The sequence below is a fragment of the Equus asinus genome, chromosome 7 (assembly GCF_041296235.1).
Source record: "Equus asinus isolate D_3611 breed Donkey chromosome 7, EquAss-T2T_v2, whole genome shotgun sequence".
Taxonomy (NCBI): Eukaryota; Metazoa; Chordata; class Mammalia; order Perissodactyla; family Equidae; genus Equus; species Equus asinus.
Window position 1 is genome coordinate 67,919,826 of NC_091796.1, and position 22,270 is coordinate 67,942,095.

The 22,270-nt window shown below is 38.6% G+C and overlaps 2 protein-coding genes across 5 annotated transcripts in view; one reads left to right on the forward strand and one right to left on the reverse strand.

The window, feature by feature from the left end:
- EXOC5 (exocyst complex component 5) overlaps positions 1-17,977 on the reverse strand; it is a 50,863-nt gene extending 32,886 nt beyond the window's left edge. The window contains exons 1-2 of the mRNA XM_014850721.3: positions 17,838-17,977; positions 625-719 (exon numbers count right to left, since the gene is read on the reverse strand). Of these exons, the coding sequence (XP_014706207.1) occupies positions 625-719; positions 17,838-17,864 (122 nt within the window). The 5' untranslated portion in view covers positions 17,865-17,977. The remainder of the gene's footprint in view (positions 1-624; positions 720-17,837) is intronic.
- A 164-nt stretch (positions 17,978-18,141) lies between these two features.
- Positions 18,142-22,270, forward strand: part of AP5M1 (adaptor related protein complex 5 subunit mu 1) — a 44,906-nt gene continuing 40,777 nt past the window's right edge. For 2 of the 4 annotated variants that reach the window (XM_070513679.1, XM_044773640.2), the window contains exon 1: positions 18,162-18,621. In XM_070513679.1, coding sequence (XP_070369780.1) covers positions 18,548-18,621 — 74 coding nt within the window. In that variant the 5' untranslated portion in view covers positions 18,162-18,547. Of the gene's footprint in view, positions 18,622-22,270 lie in introns of all 4 variants that reach the window. The other 2 variants (XM_014850722.3, XM_014850723.3) reach the window with 2 other exon arrangements.

Here is a 22,270-nt window from a genome sequence, read left to right on the forward strand (position 1 = left end):
AGGAAAATTAGAGTATGTATCAATCCATCCAGGATCAATCATTAAGAACTGACCAATTTACTTATAATTGTAAATAAAATATCAATGAGCATTCCTTGAAGTAGGGATGATCATGTAAATTTTCTCTACAGTGTCTTATTAGGGATCATCTCTGACGTGAATGAAAATCACCCAGAATCTCCATTAACCCCCAGAATAGACAACAATTTTATAGAAACAGTCAAAAAAGTAAATGTACTATATAAAAATAATATTGTGCATTCCAAGGCACAGTGACTTTCTGTTCCCCTGATTTACAACTATACTTAAAACAACATACTCAACATGTTATTATGTTAGCAATGTAACCAACCTTTTCTAATTTATTACTAACTGGAGAAAGAATTAAATTCTTATAGTGCAATAAAATCCCTCCCCTCATATCAGTTAAAGTCCTCCTCTAAAATAAAACAAATGTAAGAGGAAAAAAATCAATCCCAAATTTCTAATGCTTGCGTCTTTTACTGGCCAATTGTTAACTAAAATCCCTTTACATGAACACTGAGAGGAATTCCAGCAGTCACCTCTACTCCAAACACAAATTTGTACTAGATTGTGTCTTTGAAGAAAACATCTTTACTTCACCTTTTAGGGTCAAAAGCTTCAGGTCCCCCTCTAGAGCCTCCTCCTGGGGTTCTCCATACAAGACGTTCAATGTACTCATCTGCCACAAAAGGCTCCTAGTTTACAAAATAAAGCTTCTTTAAGAAAGTTTCAAAGAAAACTTAATACTACTTACAAAAATCAAACAGGTTCTACTATGTGAGAACTTAAAATGGAATTAAACTACTAATTATTTAAATACGACTACTGTCATGTGTCGTTTAACGATGGGGATACGTTCTGAGAAAGGCATCATTAGCCCATTTCGTTATTTTGTGAACATCATAAAGTGTGAAGCGGGACAAAATCTGCCACCCCAAAATACATCTCTTTAACACAAGGATTATTTTAGATTGATTATTTTTAAGAAAAAAAAAAGACTCAGAGAGTTGTTCTTGTTACCTCCCCCCTACCCGCCTAAAAGAATTCAGATTAAAAAAATCCGTCTCAGGAAGAGAGCTATCACCTTAGCATAACATGAACTAGGTGGTGGTCAAGGAGGAACCTAGAAAAGTCTGTTTGTTGGGTGTCCCTGTGTTCTTCTGTTTCTGTGTGGCTAGAGAAATACCTGTTTTCCAAACATTTGCTCCTTTTCACCTACCTGTGAATTGCCTTCCTTCCCTTTGAAGTCCCTGACTCTCCCTACCCCGAATATCTTTTGTCTTTAGCTGAGGATGGTATTTAAGGTGAAGGCTTCAGCCATTCTGGCGAGTTACTCCATTTTCCCAGGTTTCTCCCATGTATATATGTATTACACTTTTGTTTGTTTTTCTGCTGTTAACCTGTCTCAAGTCAATTTAATTCTTAGACCAGCCAGAGAACCTAGGAGGGTAGAGGAAAGCTTCTTCCTCCCCTACAGTACTTTACACAAACCTAGATGGCATAGCCTACTACACACCTAGGCTATATAGTCCTAACCTTAAGGGACTACTGTCATATACGTGGTCTGTCATTGACTGAAACATCGTTATGCGGCACATGACTGTATATTATTGAAATGTACAAGACTTTTTCAACTTAAAGCATCTTCAATAAACAAATTACTTAACGAAAATTAAGATATTAAAATATTAGAACAATATTATGACCAGTTAGAACACTCCAATAGAAAAATGAGCAAAAAATGCAAACAATTTATGGAAGAAGTACAAATGGCCAAGAAACATAAAATATATGTGGCCTCACCAGTAATCAAATAAGGTCAAATTATCACTTTTTTTTAACTCAAACTGACAAGGTTTTTTTAAAATTAAAATATGCAATACAGTAGAGCCTAAATTTAAGCCTAAATTCACTCTCATTATTGTTAGAAATGTTAACAAGTACAATACTTTTGGAGGACGATAGGTAATAATTTGTAACATGAACAGTATGACAAATGTGTGCACCCTTTAACCCAGTAATTCTACTTTTAAAATTCTAAGGCAAAAGCAGATATGAACACAAAAATGTTTGCAGAATGTTCACTGAGTATTATGTATAATACTAAAAAATTGTTAATATAATTATTCAACAAAATCATTACTGAAAAATTATGGTAAACTCATAAGATGAAAAGCTATGCTCCTATTAAAATCATGTTGTAAAAACATTTAATGAAGTGAGAAAAAATGCTCACATAAATCTGCTGACAAAAGCAGGATACAAAATTTCTAAATTTTCTTAGAGAAAAAGCATTAATTATATAAAAAAGAATGTTACAGTAGAATATCCAATCAAGAAAATAAACATTCAAATGTTCACCATCAGCTAATGCATTTTTTAGACTAATATACACTAATTTACATATTTTCCGTACTACCCTCCTTCATGCAGATAGATATCATATATTGTCTCCCACTCAGTATGTAATTTAAACTGGTAGCATTTGCTGGTAATTCCAGTTTGAATTCTTATATCTGTAAAATTTTACATTTGCTAATCCTACTTTAAAAGTATATTTTCATTAATAAACATTCACTGAAAAATAAAATTTCCAGTGCCAAGCACTCTGTTAGGCTTTTGAATAAAAAGATGTATAAAACACAAACTGCATCCTCATAAAAACTCATAGAAACTCAGAGCCTAACAGGGAAAAAAATACAAATAAAGAATTCAATAGTATGTGACAAGTAAAATTAAAAATTTGTGCACAAACTTCAGTATTAACATTACTGAATGGTTAATTCAACAGGTAGTTGGGCAATGGAAACGGGATTTTCATTAACTCAGCAAATGCTTACTGAGCAACTACTATGCTGGGCACTGTGGCAGGAACTAAGAACACAGACGTGAATTCAACAGACAGGGTCCCCTGCAGGACCTCATAGAAATGATCTAGGCAAGGGTGCCAACATTAAATGAGTAATTATAGAAATAACTAATTACGATTGCGATAAATGTGAGGGAAAGAAAAGTCCTGGACGTTCTAAGAGTACATAACACGAGCAGAGATGATGGGAAGATAGTGAGGGATGGAAGAAGAATGGCAGGAAGTGGGTGCTGCACAGGCAAACATTCTGAGATTTTAGCACTTAAGCTGAGATCAGAAGAAAGAAGAAAAATTAGCCAAACAAAAATAGAACAAACAGTTTTCCAGACCACCAGGGAAAGAGAAGACTGAGACTAACCCATAAGAAGAACTGAGAAGCATGGACTAGATCAGACAGACCATGTACGGAAGCATCTAGAAAGAGGTAACAGTTAAGACTAACAGATGATAAACTTGTCCTTTTTAATCATTATTATCATCACATTGGCACTTGAGATAACGATTCACCAGTCTGATGTGAGAGGAGAAATGAGAGGATGAATTTCATCAGAATAAGAAAAACTATCAGAATAAGAATAGGAATACCAAAAAGAATAATAGCTCACAAAAACACTTCACATGCATTATCTCATTTACTACTTTCAATAAGACCTTTATGGGAGGTCCTACTTTATCTCCACTTTATGATGAGGAAACCATGATTTAGAGAGGGTAATTACTTGCTTAAGATAACACAAGTTGTATATGGCAGAGCTGAGATTTAAATCATTCTGTTTCTACTATTGTTGTGTAAATTTAAATGGCAACTTTGGGAAACTACAAGTAGCTCCTTGTGCCTAAAGTTAGGTGGTAAAGATAAGAGGTGAAGCTAAAAAGGTGAAAATTGCCAAATGAAGGCACATGCTCATCATTTACTTTGTCTTTTAAAATTTCTACTTATATTTATAAACATTCAAATCATGTGACACATCAATAACGCAAACAAATTATTTTATCAGACAACTGACAAACTGTCACAAGCCTATCTGTACATAAAATCCATTATCAACTTTCAAACTGGTACATATTTTATAAGGAAACATCAAGCAGAAAGAAGAGAAAACAATACAAGCAGGTATTAAAATTTTTTTAAGACTTTTTACATTTTACTATAAAAGGCTCTTTCATAGTGGTCAAATAAGTGAAAAATAGCAGTCATATCAATCCAGTTTCTCTCATAAGATTTCATTATAGGAAAGCTATCTGATATGATTAAGTCATAAAAAGTAAGCAAGATTGCTAGCTACTTTAAAGAAAATTCAATTTATCTATGTGCTGACATGTTTGCAAATGAAATCCTAAGGATGAATTAGATATTCCGCAAAATAATTCTTTTTGGCCCTCTATCATCATTTAGATAATCAAACCTCTAGTCTACCTCACTTCTGTTTAGGCAAAAGAGTTGATGTATGTCTAACAATCCTTAATTTACATATACAAATTGAAAAACATTGACTCAAGACACAGGGATTTATGTTTGGAGCTACCTAGAACTTTAGAAACTAAGCTACCCAGAAACTTTGGAAAATCTCACAAGCACATGAAATTTCCCTAAATAATGATGAGATAGTGATGACAGCTAAATTTTTTTTGTTTACTATGTGCCAGATATACCCCTAGCGCTTTACATACTTATAGCTCATTCAATATTTATGAGATGGGTTCTACTAGTATTGATTCATTTTATACCTCTGAAATTGTGTGATACAAAAAGGTTATTTAATCCAACATCATATAGACCTACATGATTTGAAAAGTCCAAGTCTTCACTTCCGGTAAAATCAAGAGCTTTTTCTTTAAAAGATGCTAAATTAATTTAGGAAGTAGTCAGTTCTTCCAAAAGTCCACAACAGTTCCAATAAATAACTTTATATATTAATCACAGTCCTTTTCTCTGTCAATTTTTTTTGCATACATACTTGTGTAAATACTTAATAATCTTAATTCTTATGTGTTATTCATTTATTAGTTTCAACTAATTGTAGTTTTCAATTAAACATGTTACACTGTTCCTTAATTTCAATATACCAGTTTTATTAAACGATATATGTCCAAAAACTTATAAATCAACAAATAAATATAAGAGACATGGTGAAAAAATAAGGATTTTTTCATACGAAATATTTTCAGTTTTCTCAAAATACAGTATTCCTTCATTTAACAAATATTAATTGAGAGCCCACTACATGCTACCAACTATTCTAAATAACCAGGAAACAGCAGTAAACAAGGAAGGAGAAAAATTTCTGCTCCTGTGGATCTCATGGAGGAGAGTGACAGACAAATGAGCAGATATATGATAAAGCAATTAAGAAATACGAAGAAAACGAAAGAGGATACAGAATGATGGATAGGAGTGGGATTATTTTTTGGTAGAAGAGATCATGCAAGGCCTAAGAAAACAAATTTTGAGCAAAGACGCAAATGCAGCTGAGGAATATGCCATCTGGGGAAGGAATGCTCCAAGTACAGGAACAAACTTATTATGCAAGCAATGACAAGAGGCCAATGAGACTAGTGCAGAGTGACTGAAGGGGAAAATAGCTGCGGATGAGGTCAAGGGAGGCAGTGAGAGTCCAGAGCTTGTACCAAGATCTTGTGGGAGGTTCTATGATATATTCCCTACTATGGATTGAAGAAAAGACCACGTTCCCAGGAGGAAGGACTCTGCAATATGCTGGCAAATATATGCAGTAATGATTCTACTATTCCTTCCCCTAAAAAGAGGTACAACAATTTACTTGAGTAACTGTACACTAGGAAAAGGGGAATACTCAAACATTTTGAGCTCTGTTATAGACAGGGTCCTAGCTGACATTGATACTTGATTAACTCAAAGCATCATGGACTCAAAAGAGTGAAGACATATGGGTGCCAAGTAACAAACAGATTCCTAGCCAAGGTCCAGCTCACCATCGCTCCAATGGGTCCATTAGCCCAACTAGCGGCCACTTTCCCAGTCTGCAAATGTATTACCAGGGATAGACATATTTGATGGGTGACGCAACTCCCACATTGGGTCCTTGGTATATAGAGTAAGAGCTATTATAGTGGTGAAGTCCAAGTAGAAGTCTCCGAAATTGCCTCTCTCTACTCAAGGTAGTAAATCAAGGGGAATGAATGGCAAAAAAATTAGTGCCACTCTTAAAGCTCTAAAGCAAGGATCAGCAAATTTTTTCTTAAAGGGCCAGATAGTATTTTAGGCTTGCAGGCCACACAGTCTTTGTTACCACCATTCAGCTCTGCCTTTGTAGTATAAATGTAGCCATAGACAATACATAAACAAATGGGCATGGCTGTACATCAACAACACTTTAAAAACAGGCATCTATGCCACAGGCTGGAAGTTTGCCAATCCTCGATCTAAAGGATGCAGGGGTGCTGTTACCCATCATTTTTCTCATTTAATTCATCAGTCTGGATTTTGCAGAAACCAGACAAATCCTGGAGGATAACTACTTCAAAATCAACCAAAAAGTAGCCCCAGTTACATTTGTCATGCTAGATGTAGTATTTCCCAGCCTCACAGTATATGGCCAAAGATTTGGTGGATATATTCTTTTCTATCCCTGACAGTTCACAGTCACATAGAACTGACAATAGTACCCATTTACAGTTTTGCTTCAAAACTGTGTGAACTCTTTTATCCTCTATTATAACATGATCTGTACCATATGGATATCCTGCAGAACACCTTATTGATCCATCATACTAACTGACATCAGGCTAATTGGGTCAAATAAGCAAGAAGCGGTGAGCACACTGGAGGGGCACTGGTAAGACACAAGTGTCCCAGAGACTGGGACATATACTACACAAAGATTCAAGGGCACACCGAATCAGTAAAAATTTTATGGTGGTCGGGGAATGCTGGGACATCTTATCCAAGGTAAAGAACAAATTATTGTACCTTGCACCTCCCACTAGAAGAAAAGACACATAACATGCGGTAGACTTTTTCAGGTTCTGGAGGCAGCATATTCCACTCCTGCTCTGGCACATATAACAGGTGACACAAAAGCAGAAAATGGCTCTGCAGAAGTGAGGGCCATATAACCTAGAAGACCTTACGGTGTTTAATAAACACTAATCAGTGTTTAGTAAAGTATCAAAGGTATCAGTGTTGGGAAACGATGTCATGTGGAGTTTTGGCAAGCCCCAGTGAGCTAATCACAACACAGATCCCTGAATTGTGAAGCAAGATCATGCCATCTGCAGCAGAGAATTATACACCTTCTGAAAAACAACTCCTCACGTACTACTGGACCCTGGTAGAGATGGCACACCTGACCACAGGACATGAGGGGACCATGTACCCAGAACTATACAACATGAGCTAGGTTCTAAAAGACTCACCAAGTCATTGTGTCAAGTGGACCCAAGAACGATCCATCAGATGGAACTGGTAAACGCAAGATCAAACATAAACAGGACCAGAAAGTAAACTGCATAAGCAGGTAGCCCAAACTCCCATGTCTTCCACCACTATTGAACTAGCACCCCTTCCCTCAACTCACAAGTACGGCCATATGAGGGATCTCTTACCACCAGCTGATGAAGAAGGAGGAAGCCTGAGCTTGGTTCACAGAGAGTTTGCTAGGCAAGTGGGTACCAACTGAAAATGAACAGCAGCTACAATTACAGCCTCACTCAGAGGTGGCCCTGAAATTCAATGGCAAGAAAAAAATCCTCCCAATAGGTATAGCTTGAGGAAATACACCTGGTCATCCTCTTGGGTGGACAGAGAACTGACCTGACGTTAGAATATATACGGACACACACACAATGGCAAAGGGTCTGGCTATCAGAGGAGAAAGACTGTAAGTCTGAGGACAGGGAAGTCTGTGGTAGGGGCATGTTGGATAGATAGACGAGAGTGGGCATGAAGTGTGAAGATGTTTCTATCACACACTTTTGTCAGCACACACCAGAGGACATCCACCATGGAAGAACAATTAAACAACCAAGTAGACAAAACGACTGTGCCAGCTGACATCAACCAGCCTCTGCCCAGCATTAGCACAGTGGGCACATAAAGAGAGTGAATACAGTACAGAGACAACATGGCCCCAACAGCATGAGGTCCTATTTACGAAGGCTGATCTAGCTACTGTCAAAGCTGAATATCTAGCCTAACAGTGACAGAGACCAACTCTGAGCCCCTAAAACAGGCCTATCCTTCAATTAGACCAATCAGATATGTAGTGGCAAGTTGACTACAATGGGCTCTTTCCATTCTGGAAAAGTAATTAATTTTGACAGGAAGAGAAACATTCCAAGTTGGGTTTACCTCTCCTCAGTGAGTGTTTGTTCCCCCGGCATGGGATGCTACATATCACATCAAACCAAGAGACCCATTTTATAGCAAAGGAGGTGATCCACTGGTCATATCACAAACACCACCACCCAGAAGCTGCCAGTCTGACAGAGCACAGGAACAGCCAGCTGAAGGCAGAGCTGAAGCACCAGTTCAAAGACAACACTCTACAAAGATGGAGCACTATCTTTCAAGATGCAGTATACATTCCGAATTAAAAACCTTTATATGATGCTGTGTCCCCAAAAGGAAAAACACATGAGTCTGGGAACAGGGAGTAAAAGCATCAGTGGACTTGCTTATCGTGACTCCCAATTTATACTTGCTATTCCTGCAATTCTTGGATCTACAGGGCTAGAGGTCTTGATCTCCAAAGGAAGAACACTTTTGCCTGAGAACATAATAAGAATCCCATTAAACTATACTACAGGTGCTGCCTAGGCACTTTGGCTTATATCCAGGGAATAAAAGGCAAGAAGAGGAGTGACTATCTCTGGCAGGAGCAATTGACTCTTATCCTCAGGAGGCAGGACTGCAATTACACAATGGGTGCAGGGAACAATATGTTTGACACACAGATCACCTCACGGGGGATCTCTTCATACTCCTTTGACCAATTCTGACCATAGATAAGTGCAGCAACTCTGGCCTAAGAAGGGTATGGAAACCAGTTAAGCCACCAAGAGTAACAGAAGTACTAGCTAAAGCTGAGGGGGAGCTAGAATGGAGAGTAGTAGAGGGAAACGACAAGTATTGACTGCAAGCTGAGACCTGCTGTAACAGTAGGGGCCTTATGTAGTTCATCCCACTCACCTAATGCTTCTCCAGGATAAGAACCCCAACCGGAATGCTGGAGGAGCAACTCCCCAAATGTATATGAAGAAGTAGAGTCTAGTGGCACAGGGGTGGTCTGTGGCGGACACAGTGATGTGTCATCCAGATCTCCCTTCAAAGAAGGGACTTGCCCTACCTGCTAGCAGTGCTGTCAGCAGACTGCCTTCACCTGGCAGTATTTTCATGGATCTCCTCTGCTGCAGAAAGCCACTTCACCCAAGGTCATACCTTTCCCAATGTGGTCTGTATCCAATGACTGACTAAGATAGAGATATAAAGGCCTGACCATTTTGGTCCAAAGCAGAACAATTCTGACAAGTCATTTTAGTTCCAGAAGTCCCCATGGGGGCCAGCATTATAAAGCTCTACTACTCTATAGGCCGAACCTTTCTTCCTCACCCTGCCCTTCCCAGATATTCAACCCAAGGGTACTTTCTAATAAATATTCTGCACACTAAAGTCTGTCTCAAAGTCTGCTTCTCAGAGGACTCAACCTGTAACACTGTAGTAGTCAAGAGATGATAATGGCTCAGAAGAAAGTGGCAGTGGAGGGGGTGCTGAGAAATGGTCAGGTTCATGGCATTTTAAAGGTCAGGTTCATGACATTTGTACTCATACAAACTGCTGATGGATTGGACGTGGAGAGAAATTTTAAAAGGGAATCATGATTACACACAGAGGTTTGCAGCCTGAACAAGTGTGTAAATGGTGAGCGGTGCCATTTACTGAGACTGAGAAAAGAGAAGAGGAAGCGGGGAACGAGTTCTGCACGTGATCTGTTGTAGAAGCCTCTCACGTACACAAGTGAAAATGGAGAGCACATAGGAAAATAAGTTTGTGTTACAGGGAAGAAATTGGAGCTAGACATAATTTTAGAGTTATTGAAAACTCAGAACTGGATGAGATCACCTAGAAAGGAGAAGAGCATACCAGCATTTGGAGATGAGGGAGGAAAAGGATCCAGCAGAAGAGACAAAGCAGGAGGGGCCAGAGACAGAGGAGGAAAAATTAGAAGAGAATAGTGTCCTGCAAGCAAAGTGCAGCTTTTACCCTCAAAGGCAATCAAATTTTTACAAAGGTTTAAGATAAATCAACTACTGATCCCAATGGAATGGAAGTTCCAAAAAAGCAAAAAATAAAACAAAAACCTTTCTGCTTATAAAACCAAATCCCAATAACTTGCTTTCTAATACTTAACCTTGCTGCAAATGCAGTTACAATGAGAAAAAAGCCAAATTAACAAATTCTATGACTTCCAAATGACCAAGTCCCCCCAAGAGGATTCTCAAAGATACCTATAAAACAAGTCCCAAAAAACTTTTAGAATTTCATGAACCTGACAAAAGTGTATCTTCACCTTCTGTTTCACTATCATAATTAAAAGCAAAAATTGCCAAAATAAAAACAAAAATCTAACAAGTATGTGCTACAAAGATCCTATCACGTTAAATCCAACTTTACCTAATTGATTACTGTGTTGCTCTGTTAAACTGATTTCTTATTCTTTACAAATGCTACCAATCGTAAGAAAAACGTGGGGTTTGTGGACTTTTCTCTTAAAAGTTCAACATCAAGCCCTTGGACAGAAACATAAATCCCTAATTTAATATTGTTTCTTTGAGAAAATCGAACTTAACTTTTATATTTTCTTATACTATCTTTCCCCAAAATAGATCCAATACAATGTGTTAGAACCACTCACAAATGCAAAGAAACTATAACATTTTCCCCTAGCCTAGGTAAAAGGCTCAGGGGATTTCAAAGAAAAGTATTTCTGTGTCCTGTTAAACCAGCTAATCCATGGGTTCAAGTACTACCTATAAGGTGTTTTCCTTAAATTTACTGAGCATACCACTGCTAAACTGATCTTTAAAACATTACTTCCTTTTAATCAGAAAGTTCTCTATGCAATTCTAAAACTACCAAGTTCACATTCTTACGTCTACCCTTTAAGGTTCTTATCTGACACAACCTACCTAAATTTCTTTGGACCCCAAAAAGAACAGCCATACTACCATCAGCCTATTGCAGTCTTCTCTTCAAACCCATGCTACTTCTGCTTCCTCACCTGTGGCTAGCAGGTAACTCATCCCACAAGGATACCCTTTCTCCTCGAACAATTCAAACACCTTTATAAATTACGCAAAGCCTGGCTCAATTCCCATTTCATTATTGAGGAGTTCCTCCCATACATGATCTCCCCTAATTTCTTCACTCTTAAACCCTCATAAGGCTTAAAAATTCAAATCCCAACACAGAACAATATGTTACTTTCATTTTGCCATTTATTGTTTCATCATAACTTCTGCAAGTTTCACTTTTCTCCACACTTAGATTGAAAGCAAGGGCAGGATCTGTCATACACTTCTTTTGCTTTCCAGCTGTGGTCAACAGAACAAGGTTGAGCACAACCATAGATGCACAATAAATCAAAACATGTGCTAGTTGGGGCCACAGCCAAATCCCCTGCAAAGGATCTTGAAAAATCAAGCCTTGATCCATATAGCCAAAACCAAAAAGACTACCATCCCACACCCCAGAAATAAAGAATAGGCACTCTATGGTGCTTTAAATCCAAGATTCTAATAGAAACCAAATATGAGTCTTATGCAATTCTGGCACTGAAACTAAATGAATTTTACTACATTTGGCCTCTGCTTTTTAACCCCATTTGATTTGGTTTTCATGAGACTCTTTATGTGCTTCATGGCAGATTAATAAACAAATTATATTTATTGAGTATTGATTTTTTTGAAAAGCACCAGAAAATGTTTCATTTTGTCTCAGGCTAGCAAAATGGGATTCATTCTACCTATGGGAACATAGAAAGATAAAGCACATTAAGATGCTTAAATACAACTAAGGCAAATTTTGAAAACTACCTGCAACACTATGAGAGGAATAGTTTTACTTTTTTTAAACTAAAGTCAACTTTAAAATTCAATCTTGCAGGGGACACCAGCTCTTCAAACTATGATAAAATTAGCCAATTAACCATATTAGCAGAATTATTTTGAAGACTATTAAATGTGGTACTTTAGAATTTTATAAAATATTTTAGATTCTCTTAAACAAAATCTCTCTGCAGGACAGAATATATCTTACTTCTGACAGTAAAGTAATATGAGATTTCTATGCCCAAAAGAGAAAGGCAACAGAATGTTACCGTAATTTTTATACCAGTTTCAGCAAAATTATAGAATTAGACTTTAAAAATTTTAAACTAGAATGGTCTTTAAATATCATCTCAGCCAACCCTTTCATCTCATTTTTATACATAAGTAAACTGGCGAAACAACATTTAAGTCTTCTCAAGGTACTAAACTGGTATTGTAGCCCAGAGGTTTTCCCACTCTGATGTCTTTTAAAATCATATAAAGACCATGAAAATTATCACCTAAAATCTCTTATATAATCTTCCATTAGCATTTCAAATCAAATTAAGTGTATTTACAAATTTACACATTAAACATATTTACAGGCACTTAATAAATGCCTCTGGGATAAAATTAAGCAAGCGAATCCAAGGAATCATCTACTTTTTTGATTATGTCCTCAGTAACCAAAGATGTATATAGTTAGCTATATTCTCTTATTACTATTTTCATACTTCAATTCCAAGGAAAGAAAATAGCATCAGAAAAGTTAGCTCAAGTTTTTAAAATATCTTATATACATAAACTTTTAACAATCAAAACTTTTAAACTATATACCACTCAACTAACCAGAACTTTCATTTAGCTTTTGGATTTTTTTGTTTTTTGAGGGTGAGTATTACATAAAACTTGGACCCACTATTAAGAGAACAGTAAAAATCAATCTTTCAGATTGCTCTCTAACACACACACACCAGACTAGCCAATTTCCTGAGCATGCCAAGGACTCAATATTTCACAGTAATTACACACACGTGCAGTCAATAAGTTAACCTCAATGTAAGGACTTACTCATTCCAAAAATTCACTTCCAAATTGGTTTGACTAGAGAACTCAGAATACAAAATATCAAACGTAACCCTATTACTCTTAAGCCTCTACCTCCAACCACTCTACTAAGAGTGGTAGAAGTCTACTGGATCTTGGTGTAGATAAGTTGATCAGCTCCTGTTCCAGTTATCTACTGCTGCATAAGAACCACTCCAATAAATGAGTGGCTTAAAATAATAATAATCAACATTTTGTTCACGAATCTGCAATTTGGCACAACTCAGCAGGGAAACCTAGTCTCTGCTCCATGTGCCATCAGCTGGGGCAGCTCAGCTTGTGGGATCTGATGCTAACTCCAGGTGAACAGTGTCAGAATTGAACTGAATTGTAGGACGCCCAGTTGGTGTCTGCCGGAAAACTGAAGTGAGCTGTGGGAAAAGCCCTCACATATCTGGTGTCAGAAGCGAAGTATTGAGAGAAGTGGTAGAGTGTTGAGAGAAGAAACAGAGTTCTTCTCCTTTTACTCCCCCAACTAGATTTTTAACTCAAACCATCTTTCATGGGGCCGGCCCCCGTGGCCGAGTGGTTGAGTTCGGGCGCTCCACTTCGGTGGCCCAGGGTTTTACCGGTTTGGATCCAGGGTGTGGACATGACACTGTTTATCAAGCCATGCGTGCTGAGGCAGCATCCCACATAGCACAAGCAGAAGGACCTACAGCTAGAATATACAACTATGTACTCGAGGGCTTTGGGGAGAAGAAGGAGGAGAAGAAAAAAAACAAAACCATCTTTCAACTCCAGTACCTAGAATGACTTCTGACCTACAGTAGGTAAGGCACTCAATAAATACCTGCTGAAGGAATACATTTTCTCCTTTACATGATGCTGTACTTGGTAGCCAGTTTCCATAAACACTTCTTTAACAGCTAATAATGGCTAAAACAAGTAGCATTTCAACACCCTGAAGGTAAAGGAGTGCTCCTTACTTGTATATCTCACCTTCATTAATATATATTTAGCTAGTAATTGAACAAGAGAGATCTTTTTTAATAAGTCTGTTTAAATAGCTTTTGTAACTTAGTTTGAAAATCTAAGAGAGAGAAATGTGTGTGAGCAAAAATGTCTTCTTGGCTATTCATACTCTAATCTGAAAGTCAAACAGCTATCGTCACCACAGTCAAATTACCTGACCTCAAACACTATTATCAAGGCACCTATTTACAGGAAAGAAAAAAATCAAATTCGTAATCCTGGCATTAGGACCTCCACAATTAAAACCCAATTTACTTTACATGCCACTCCTCTTCATGCATACTATACTGCAGCCAAAATGAACTCTTTCTTCGTCTCCAGGGGCTACACTTACCGCCCTTTATGTCCTGGCTTTTCTGTATGCTTTATTGGAAAGTCCCTCCACCCAGTTCCACAAACTCAAATCTAACTTATCTTTTGTATATCATTCAAATGCCACCTCCTAATCCTTTCCCACTTCTAGAGGTAATCTCCCATCCTCTCAAGTCCTACAGTACTTTATCTAGACCTCTCTGAGACCATTCATAACTTTATTTCAAGAGTATGTAGTTATATATCCATTTTCTCTCCCCCCACTTCACGATAAATGGCAGGTTCTATGTATAATTCAACATTTTCCAAAGTATGTTCCATGGAATTCACAAAATTAACAAGCAGTATAAAATAAAACTCTTAGGGTCAAAACAGTTTGGGAAATGAACTTTTCAGAATCTTTAACATACTAAGATATATTGCAAATCTCTAATGAAACAAAGTATACCCATTTCCAAAACTTATTTGGCCTCTGTACCGTTTGGGCTGTTTTGCAGCACATCTCATAGGATTACTATTTCTCTGGAATGCCCTTTGGAGACATGCAGCCTCATTAATTTTGTCACCTTATCTTGAACTTAATAGCTTGTCAACAAATATTTGCTGAATGAACAGGTGATTGACTCTAGTTAACAAACAAGACTCCCATAAAGGCAGCTTGCCCAAAGATAAGTAGAGACTCCAGAAGAATGACAGGAGAGCAAAACAGCACCTGAGAAGGGAAAACAACGTCCTCAGCAGTGCAGTAAGAGAAGAGAGAAATATTTTCGACAGGGGAAAAAGAATTTACTACCCCAGTCGATTTTTATATGTAGAGGTCATAATTAATCCAAACCACATAGGAATTCGTGTTTAGAATGTTCATCCTGAGGTAATCATTTAGAAACACTACAGATAGATCCTTTTAGAAAGATCTGTCACCTAGGGTTGAAACTAAGAAGGTATTCTGGTCAATTTCCAGGATCCACACTATTAAAATAACTGAATCATCTACTACTAAATCATTTCTATTAACTGAGGAAATATCCTGTAGTTTGATTTTGTTGTGTGAAGATGTTTATGTTAAAAAAGGAAGTCTTGTTGGACTAATAAGATTTTACAAGAAGTAGAGTTAACACTTATGAAAATTCATGGATTCAAAGCATAACTTTGTATAGATTTAACCTCTTTTTCAGGCTGGAAAAATGAAAGCACAATTCAACTTAATAGTGCATTAAAACCAGGATGCGTAAAAACAAAATATCCTTGACTACATCCTGACCTCTGTTTCCCACAGTTCTCCAGCTGTGACTAAGAAAGGGAAGCAGCAGAAAAGACACTCCCTGACTTGTCCTACAATGTAGATCAGATGGCAGTAGCAACAGGAAATGGCAGCAAGGACTGAGGTTTGTTTTTTGCGTTTTCCCTCCTCCCTCTAAAGCAAAGAGAACAATTTTTCACTTAGAGGTGATAACTTATTCAAGAGTAGAGTCCATTATAGGGCTGAAAAGATACATACATTTCTTAATCGTAACTATTAACATTTAATTGTAACTATTAATGTAATATGCTTTTAATTTTGATGAAGCAACAAGCTACGTATGGTCAGGAAAGAGAAAGTGACATTAGTTAAGATCCAGAAGCATGTTTAAGGTTGCTCTATGAACCCTCTGGCCACAGGACTAGTCTGTCTCTATCATCATTGGTCAGTAAATGAATATTACTGGCTAGTGCATAACTGGAGTCACTCAGTTTAAGGTAAACTCTAATTTGGTTTAACTACTTTACTAAATAGCAGGACCCTAGAAAGCAAAACATATATATGTATTTTATATATATGTATATACACACATATTTCTCTACCTCCTCTCCTTCACCCGGGGCGGGGGGGGGGGGGGGCAGAAATCAAATATATTTTCAAATAAGTTATATGGACTCCTATGGTCAAACATTTAAACAAAAACAGATATAATACAGTCCGAAACACAATTGGGAATGTGGAGCAGAATTCATTAACTCAAAGGTTAATGCCTTACAAACTGTACGACAAAATAACAGTTTTCTATTAATAGCTGTATAATCACGTATTTCACTAAGTAAATTAAAGATCTCAACTTCATAAATAGATTTCTACCTTTATAAGATATGAAAAATAGAACAAGGAACTACAGAACCACTTAGTATCTTTCCCAGGAACACAGAGTAAAAGCTTTTAGCAGAAAGAGCCTCTCCCTGCTCCTGTGTCAATCAATAACCAGATGGCACAATGTTGGAATGAGAGAAGTGAATGCAATACATCTCCCAACACTTAAATCTGAGGAAATGCAGTTAATATTTCCAAGTTCTTTCTTGTAATTATAATGCCTCACTCACAAATCACTATTTTATTACAATTTATTATAACAGTATGTTATTACTCTCAACAAAAGCATTATCTATCCAAAAGCTGAGAGAAACCCAAACTATAGTAACAGCAACGAATGAAAACTTCCCAATTGCTAGAAAAACTAAGGCATTCAACCTTTAAGCCAAAAAATCCTGCTGAATCTTAAGCAGAAAAAGGATCCAATCTGCACTTATGGAGAAATTTTCTATTGTCAACTGCAGTCTTCTCAATGATTACACTTCTGTTACTCATCATGAAACACAAGCACACACCAAAAGGGTCTTTCTTTCCTTTTTCTTCACACCTGTTTTTTTTTCTTTCACAAAAGAAGATCCCTTATACATGTCATTGCTTGGTGGTCCAGTTAGAATTTCCCTATTCTATTATCTCAAACATCACAGCTCCTTATATTGGATTTTACTAAATTAAATTTTAAGTTTTAGACTGAAAATGCTCAAGGAAACACATGAGAATGCTCACTGTCTCACGCGTTAAGGATTCTCTAGCTGGCAGTGAGGTGGTTTTATAATACACTTAAATTCCTGAAGACCCAAACACAAATGTTGATTTTAGTCTTGCCTCCTTCCAGTCTGAAAGGCTAAGTAGGCCTTTATTGTCCTAAGAAATACTTCAGCCTTTTCGAATGTAAGAGTAAACTGGCAGGCATGTGAGTGCCACTTCTGACATTTACTAACGGAGTACCTACTCAACATCGCGAACCCCCAGTCGCCCCGATCTCGCGGGCCCCCTTAGAATACCACGCGAGGACTCAAACGACAAGACGGGGCTCGCCCAACCCGGGGCTCCCGCCCCTCCTTCCGCTCCCTGAGTCAGCGCCCACGGCCCAGCCCCCGGGCATCTCCCAGCGCCCGAGCGCCGCGGGTTCCAGTCCTCCAGTTCCGGGCTCGCGGCCCTGCCCACCGCCCCCAGGTCCCCCAGCCTCCCCTCCCCCAGTCCACGCCCCGCCCGCGCGGACACCGGCGCCGCCGCCCCACCCCTTCGTGTCCGCACCTTTCTTCCGAGGGCTGCTCCGGGCAGCAGGCGGACGCCTGCGCCTCTGCCCGCCCCCCGCAGCCTGCACCCCCGGCCTGCCACTCCCCGAAGAGCCGCCCGACCCACCTCGAAGAGCTCGGCCGTCGTAGCCATCCCGGCCGGCGGAGAGGCTCGCCTCGCGCTGGACGCCGTTGCCTCTTCACATGCTGCGCCTCAGCGGCGCCGCGCACACGTCCCCGCTCGGCTCGCCGGCTCCGGCTCCGGCTCCGGGCCGCCGCAGGCTCCCCCGCTCCCCACAGAGCCCAGGCGGGGCGGGAGAGCGGCCATGAAGCGAAGCCGCAGACGCCTGTCAGCTGCCTCCCGGCGCCGCCCGCGCCGCTCCCATTGTCACCGCCTCGTACGCCGGAAGTGGACCTGCGCGCGCCTGGTTGGCTGTCGGGAGGGGCCGGCGAGGGAAGCGAGCAGCTGGCGGACCGCAGAGAGGCTCGCAGTTCAGGCGCGTGAGGAACCGTGATCCTTGCGGGCCACCGTCCCGGAAGTGGATTTTAGAGGAAGAAAGTACGTGGGTTGCTGCGGATTAGTCAGTTTCTCAGATTCTGGTTGCGGATTCGCAGAGATGTTTGTGGTATGTGTTGGCCAGGAGGGACTCAGAGGTTGTAGTCACTTCACCTGCAGGAGGCTGGCTTCTCTGCTGAGCCTGAGCTGTTTGTGGTGAGGAGGAAGGCGGCTCAGGATGAGCGAGCCTCGGGACTTCTGGGAAGAGCCCATCTGAGAAAGCCGGTCTGCGCTCTTCCTCGGGGCCACCTTAGAGTAGGCTGATGCGTTAGTGGCTTATCATGGCCCAGCGAGCGATGTGGCTCGTAAGCCACGAACCGGGAACTCTACTGTGTGGCACCGTCAGATTCTCCAGGTAAATGCAAGTCTGAATCCTAGGGGATGCTGCATCGGAGGGATGGGTGGTGTAGCATAGTTTTGTGATGCAGTCTGCCCCTGGTCCACCACCTTGGGCGAGTTGCTTAACCTCTATTTCATCTGTGAAATTGAGATTTCAATAATACTGCCTCAAAGTTTTGTGAGAATTAAATGAGTTGATTCCTGGTGCAAATTAAGTATTATGTGTTTTCTAAAATTAGTATTACCGTATCTTAAAATTAACTCCACCTGCTTAAAATTGCTGTGGAGATGACGAAGGAAAACTTACCACTAAACGTGTTTCAGATTTTTCTACTTTCATTAATAAAAATCATTCAAGGACATTTTAACTCGTCCTTCTGGAAAATCCTTGCTGAGCAGTATCAGGCTATTGTCATCTTATTATGTTTCATTCCTAAATTTCCAAATAGTTTAAAGTTCCTAATTGTTGAAGAAAATTGAAAAAGTACAAAAAATTAAATTATTTTCACTTGTTCTTGGATTATGTAAACTGATCTGATTCCACTTGTGGAATTTGCCATATTTTATCGAAATACCTCTGTGAGGAGAACAATACCATAACTCATGTGGGTGGCAATTGAGTAGTCTGTTTCACCTTTTATTCTTAGTGACTATTGATGGTTCTTTCTTTCTTTTTTTTTTTTTATTGATGGTTCTTTCTTGACATCAAATTCATTCTTCCCTGAGGAAAGCTCTATAGTGAAGAAGCGTAGCTCTGAATTGAGATTGAGGCCAATAAGGATGAGTGTAACTTTAAATGTAAAATGGTTGGCAATATGGATATGAAAAATTCCCTCTTTGCAACCTAAAGTTTTCGTTACTGAGGGCATCAAGAGTTGGAGTTTACCATTTTCCCCCAAGATACCTGGGCTTACATTTGTTGGTACTGGACCTCAAGTAAGGAGATTAATAATATCTCTTAGTGTAGTTCATCAGCCTCATTGGTCCATCCAAGGTCCTCCACGTTTTACTTATATATTGCCCTATATATATCTTTATTTCTGCCGTTCTCCTCCCCGCCACAGGTAACTTACATGTTTGTTGCTATCCTTTTATTTCCATCTTTGTGTGTGCATTTTTCAAATTACATAATTAAGTGTGCAATAGACTTCATTCCCTTTTCTTACATTTGTTAGATTCTCAGCACTCTTTTTAAGAATCATCCATGCAATGATAGACGTGGGAAATGTTCTAAATCTGTGCTATCTAATATTGTAGCCACTAGACACATGTAGCTATTGAGCTTTTGAAATGTGGCTGTTGTAACTTTGGAACTCAGTTTTCTGTAATTTTAACTTAAGTTTAAATAGCCACATATGGCTAGTGGCCACTATATCGAGCAGTGCGGATCTAGGCCGTTGCTTCTCCTTGGTCTGTAGTACTCCTTTGTTTACATCCTCCACGTTGTACCTATCCTGTTCCCTTAGTGATGTTATCCCCCTTTGCATCCAACTCACCCATCAGAACAGTGCTACAGTAGATGTCCTCAAAAAGTCCATGGGGCATATCTTTGCTGATTATGACTAAATATTGGTAAATAATTAGCTCCTCAGAATACTTTCACCAGTCTTCACTCTCACCAGCAGTGAGCGAGGGTTCCTATATCTCCTTTCCTCCTAACACTTAATTTCGATTTTTACCAGTATTGTTGTAAAGGTATCTTATTTTTCTTTGCATATTTCTTTGTAGCAATGATTAACTCTTTGGGATTCCTCTTCGGTGAATTACCTATTCATTTCCTTTGTCCGTTTTTTCCTTGAGAGTTGCTGGTTTTTTTCCTGTTAATTTGCAGGAGTTCATTGTGTATTCTTGCTGTTAGTCTTCTGTCATTTTTAGCTATTACAGATATTTTCTCTTAATTTATCATTGTCAACTTTATGTTGCCCTTCGTTAAACAGAAATCACAAATTTTATTGCGATCAAAGTACTTAGTGCTCCGGGGGATTTGTTGACGTCTTTTCCTACCCTTAATTCCCAAAGATATCTTCCTACATTATTTTCTCTTAACTTTATCATTTTATCTGTTATATTTAGCTCTTTAGTCCATCTATAGTCCATCTTTGGATGTGGCGTTAATATGGGAATCCCGTTTTGTTTTTCTTGGTACCGTGAGCCAGTTTTCCTAACGTCACCTTCCAAACAGTACATATTTTGTTCATTGTTTTGTGGGGCTATTGGTAGTTTATTATGTCTTCCGTGTAAACATTGGTATGTCTCAGTTCTATTAGTTTATGTATCTGTACTTGGACCAATACCATACTGTATTTATATCTGTGACTTTGTAACTTATTTTACTATATCATAGAGGTAAGATTTTTTACTGCTTATAAAATAAGTCTCTTGAAGAAGTCATACTTGTTTTCAGAATTTTTTCCCACTGTGCTCAGAATATTTCAGAAGAAAAATTCACATCTGTTTGGGTGGGCTCTTCAACATCTCTATGGAAACAGCAAGTTGGGTTCAAATAATTCATTTGTTACTTATTAATTCTGTACCATTGAAAAAAATAGTTAAGGTTTATTATTTTCAATTTTCTGACCTCTTGGGACTGGTATTAGGGCTAAACAGATAAACAGATATGCTGTAGCATATTATCCACATATATGCCAAAGGATAATGGCCGTCATTTAAGATTTAAAAGGCACATGATCTTTCCTGTATCTGACTACTTTTTCCCCACAACAGAACTTGTTTTAGGTTCTAGTTTAGAGGTTTGCTGTCAGATAGATAGTAATAGTATCAGCTTAAGTCTGGCTTTGGTTGGTATTGTACCGCATAGTTGTAGGACTGTTTAAGGTTTGAGACCTATTTTAGAAAAGGCCTAGAATAAATCTAAAATGACAGGATGAGTCCTTGAACAAAAATATATTTTGAGTACATATTGAGGCATCATATAAGGCCCAGATTAACTTCTTATCTTTACATTCAATCATGAGATTCTTACACTTAAGAAGAACTTTAATTATCCTCCAGATCGCTAGAGGATAAGACACTACACTAGAGATTAGTCCAAAATTCTCAGCTGTTCTTATCCAGAGACTCAAAGAAAGAAATGACATTCACCTGCTAGGCCAGTACTGGCATGCTGGCTAATTCTTTCCCTTTCTCAATCAAGAAAATGCATCAGAATGTAAATGAGTGAGGTTTCCTAGTACACAGATAACTTTGAATACATTCCTGTTTTTCTTTCTTAAAATTATTAGTAAACATTGATGTTTTGTTAGTAGTATTAGTGAAAAAAATTGTTTTGGCCAGGTGTGTGCTTGATCCTTGATGAGAATTGCTGATGTGTTCTTCAGTTACTCCTTTATTTTACAAATAAGAAAGTGGATTTAGGGAAGTTAGGTGATTTACACAGAAGTTAATAGCCATTAGATGACTTTGTTCTGTACTTTGGAGTGGAGGAATAAGGAATAGGGAAAGTACTTTTGTTTTTTAAAGATCGGCACCTGGGCTAACAACTGTTGCCTATTTTTTTTTTTCTGCTTTATCTCCCCAAACCCCCCCCCCCGTACATAGTTGTATATCTTAGTTGTGGGTCCTTCTAGTTGCGGGGAAAGTACTTTTTTTTTTTAACTAAGAAAATGCAATCTAACATTTCTGTAAATGAGCAAAAGCATCTTCTA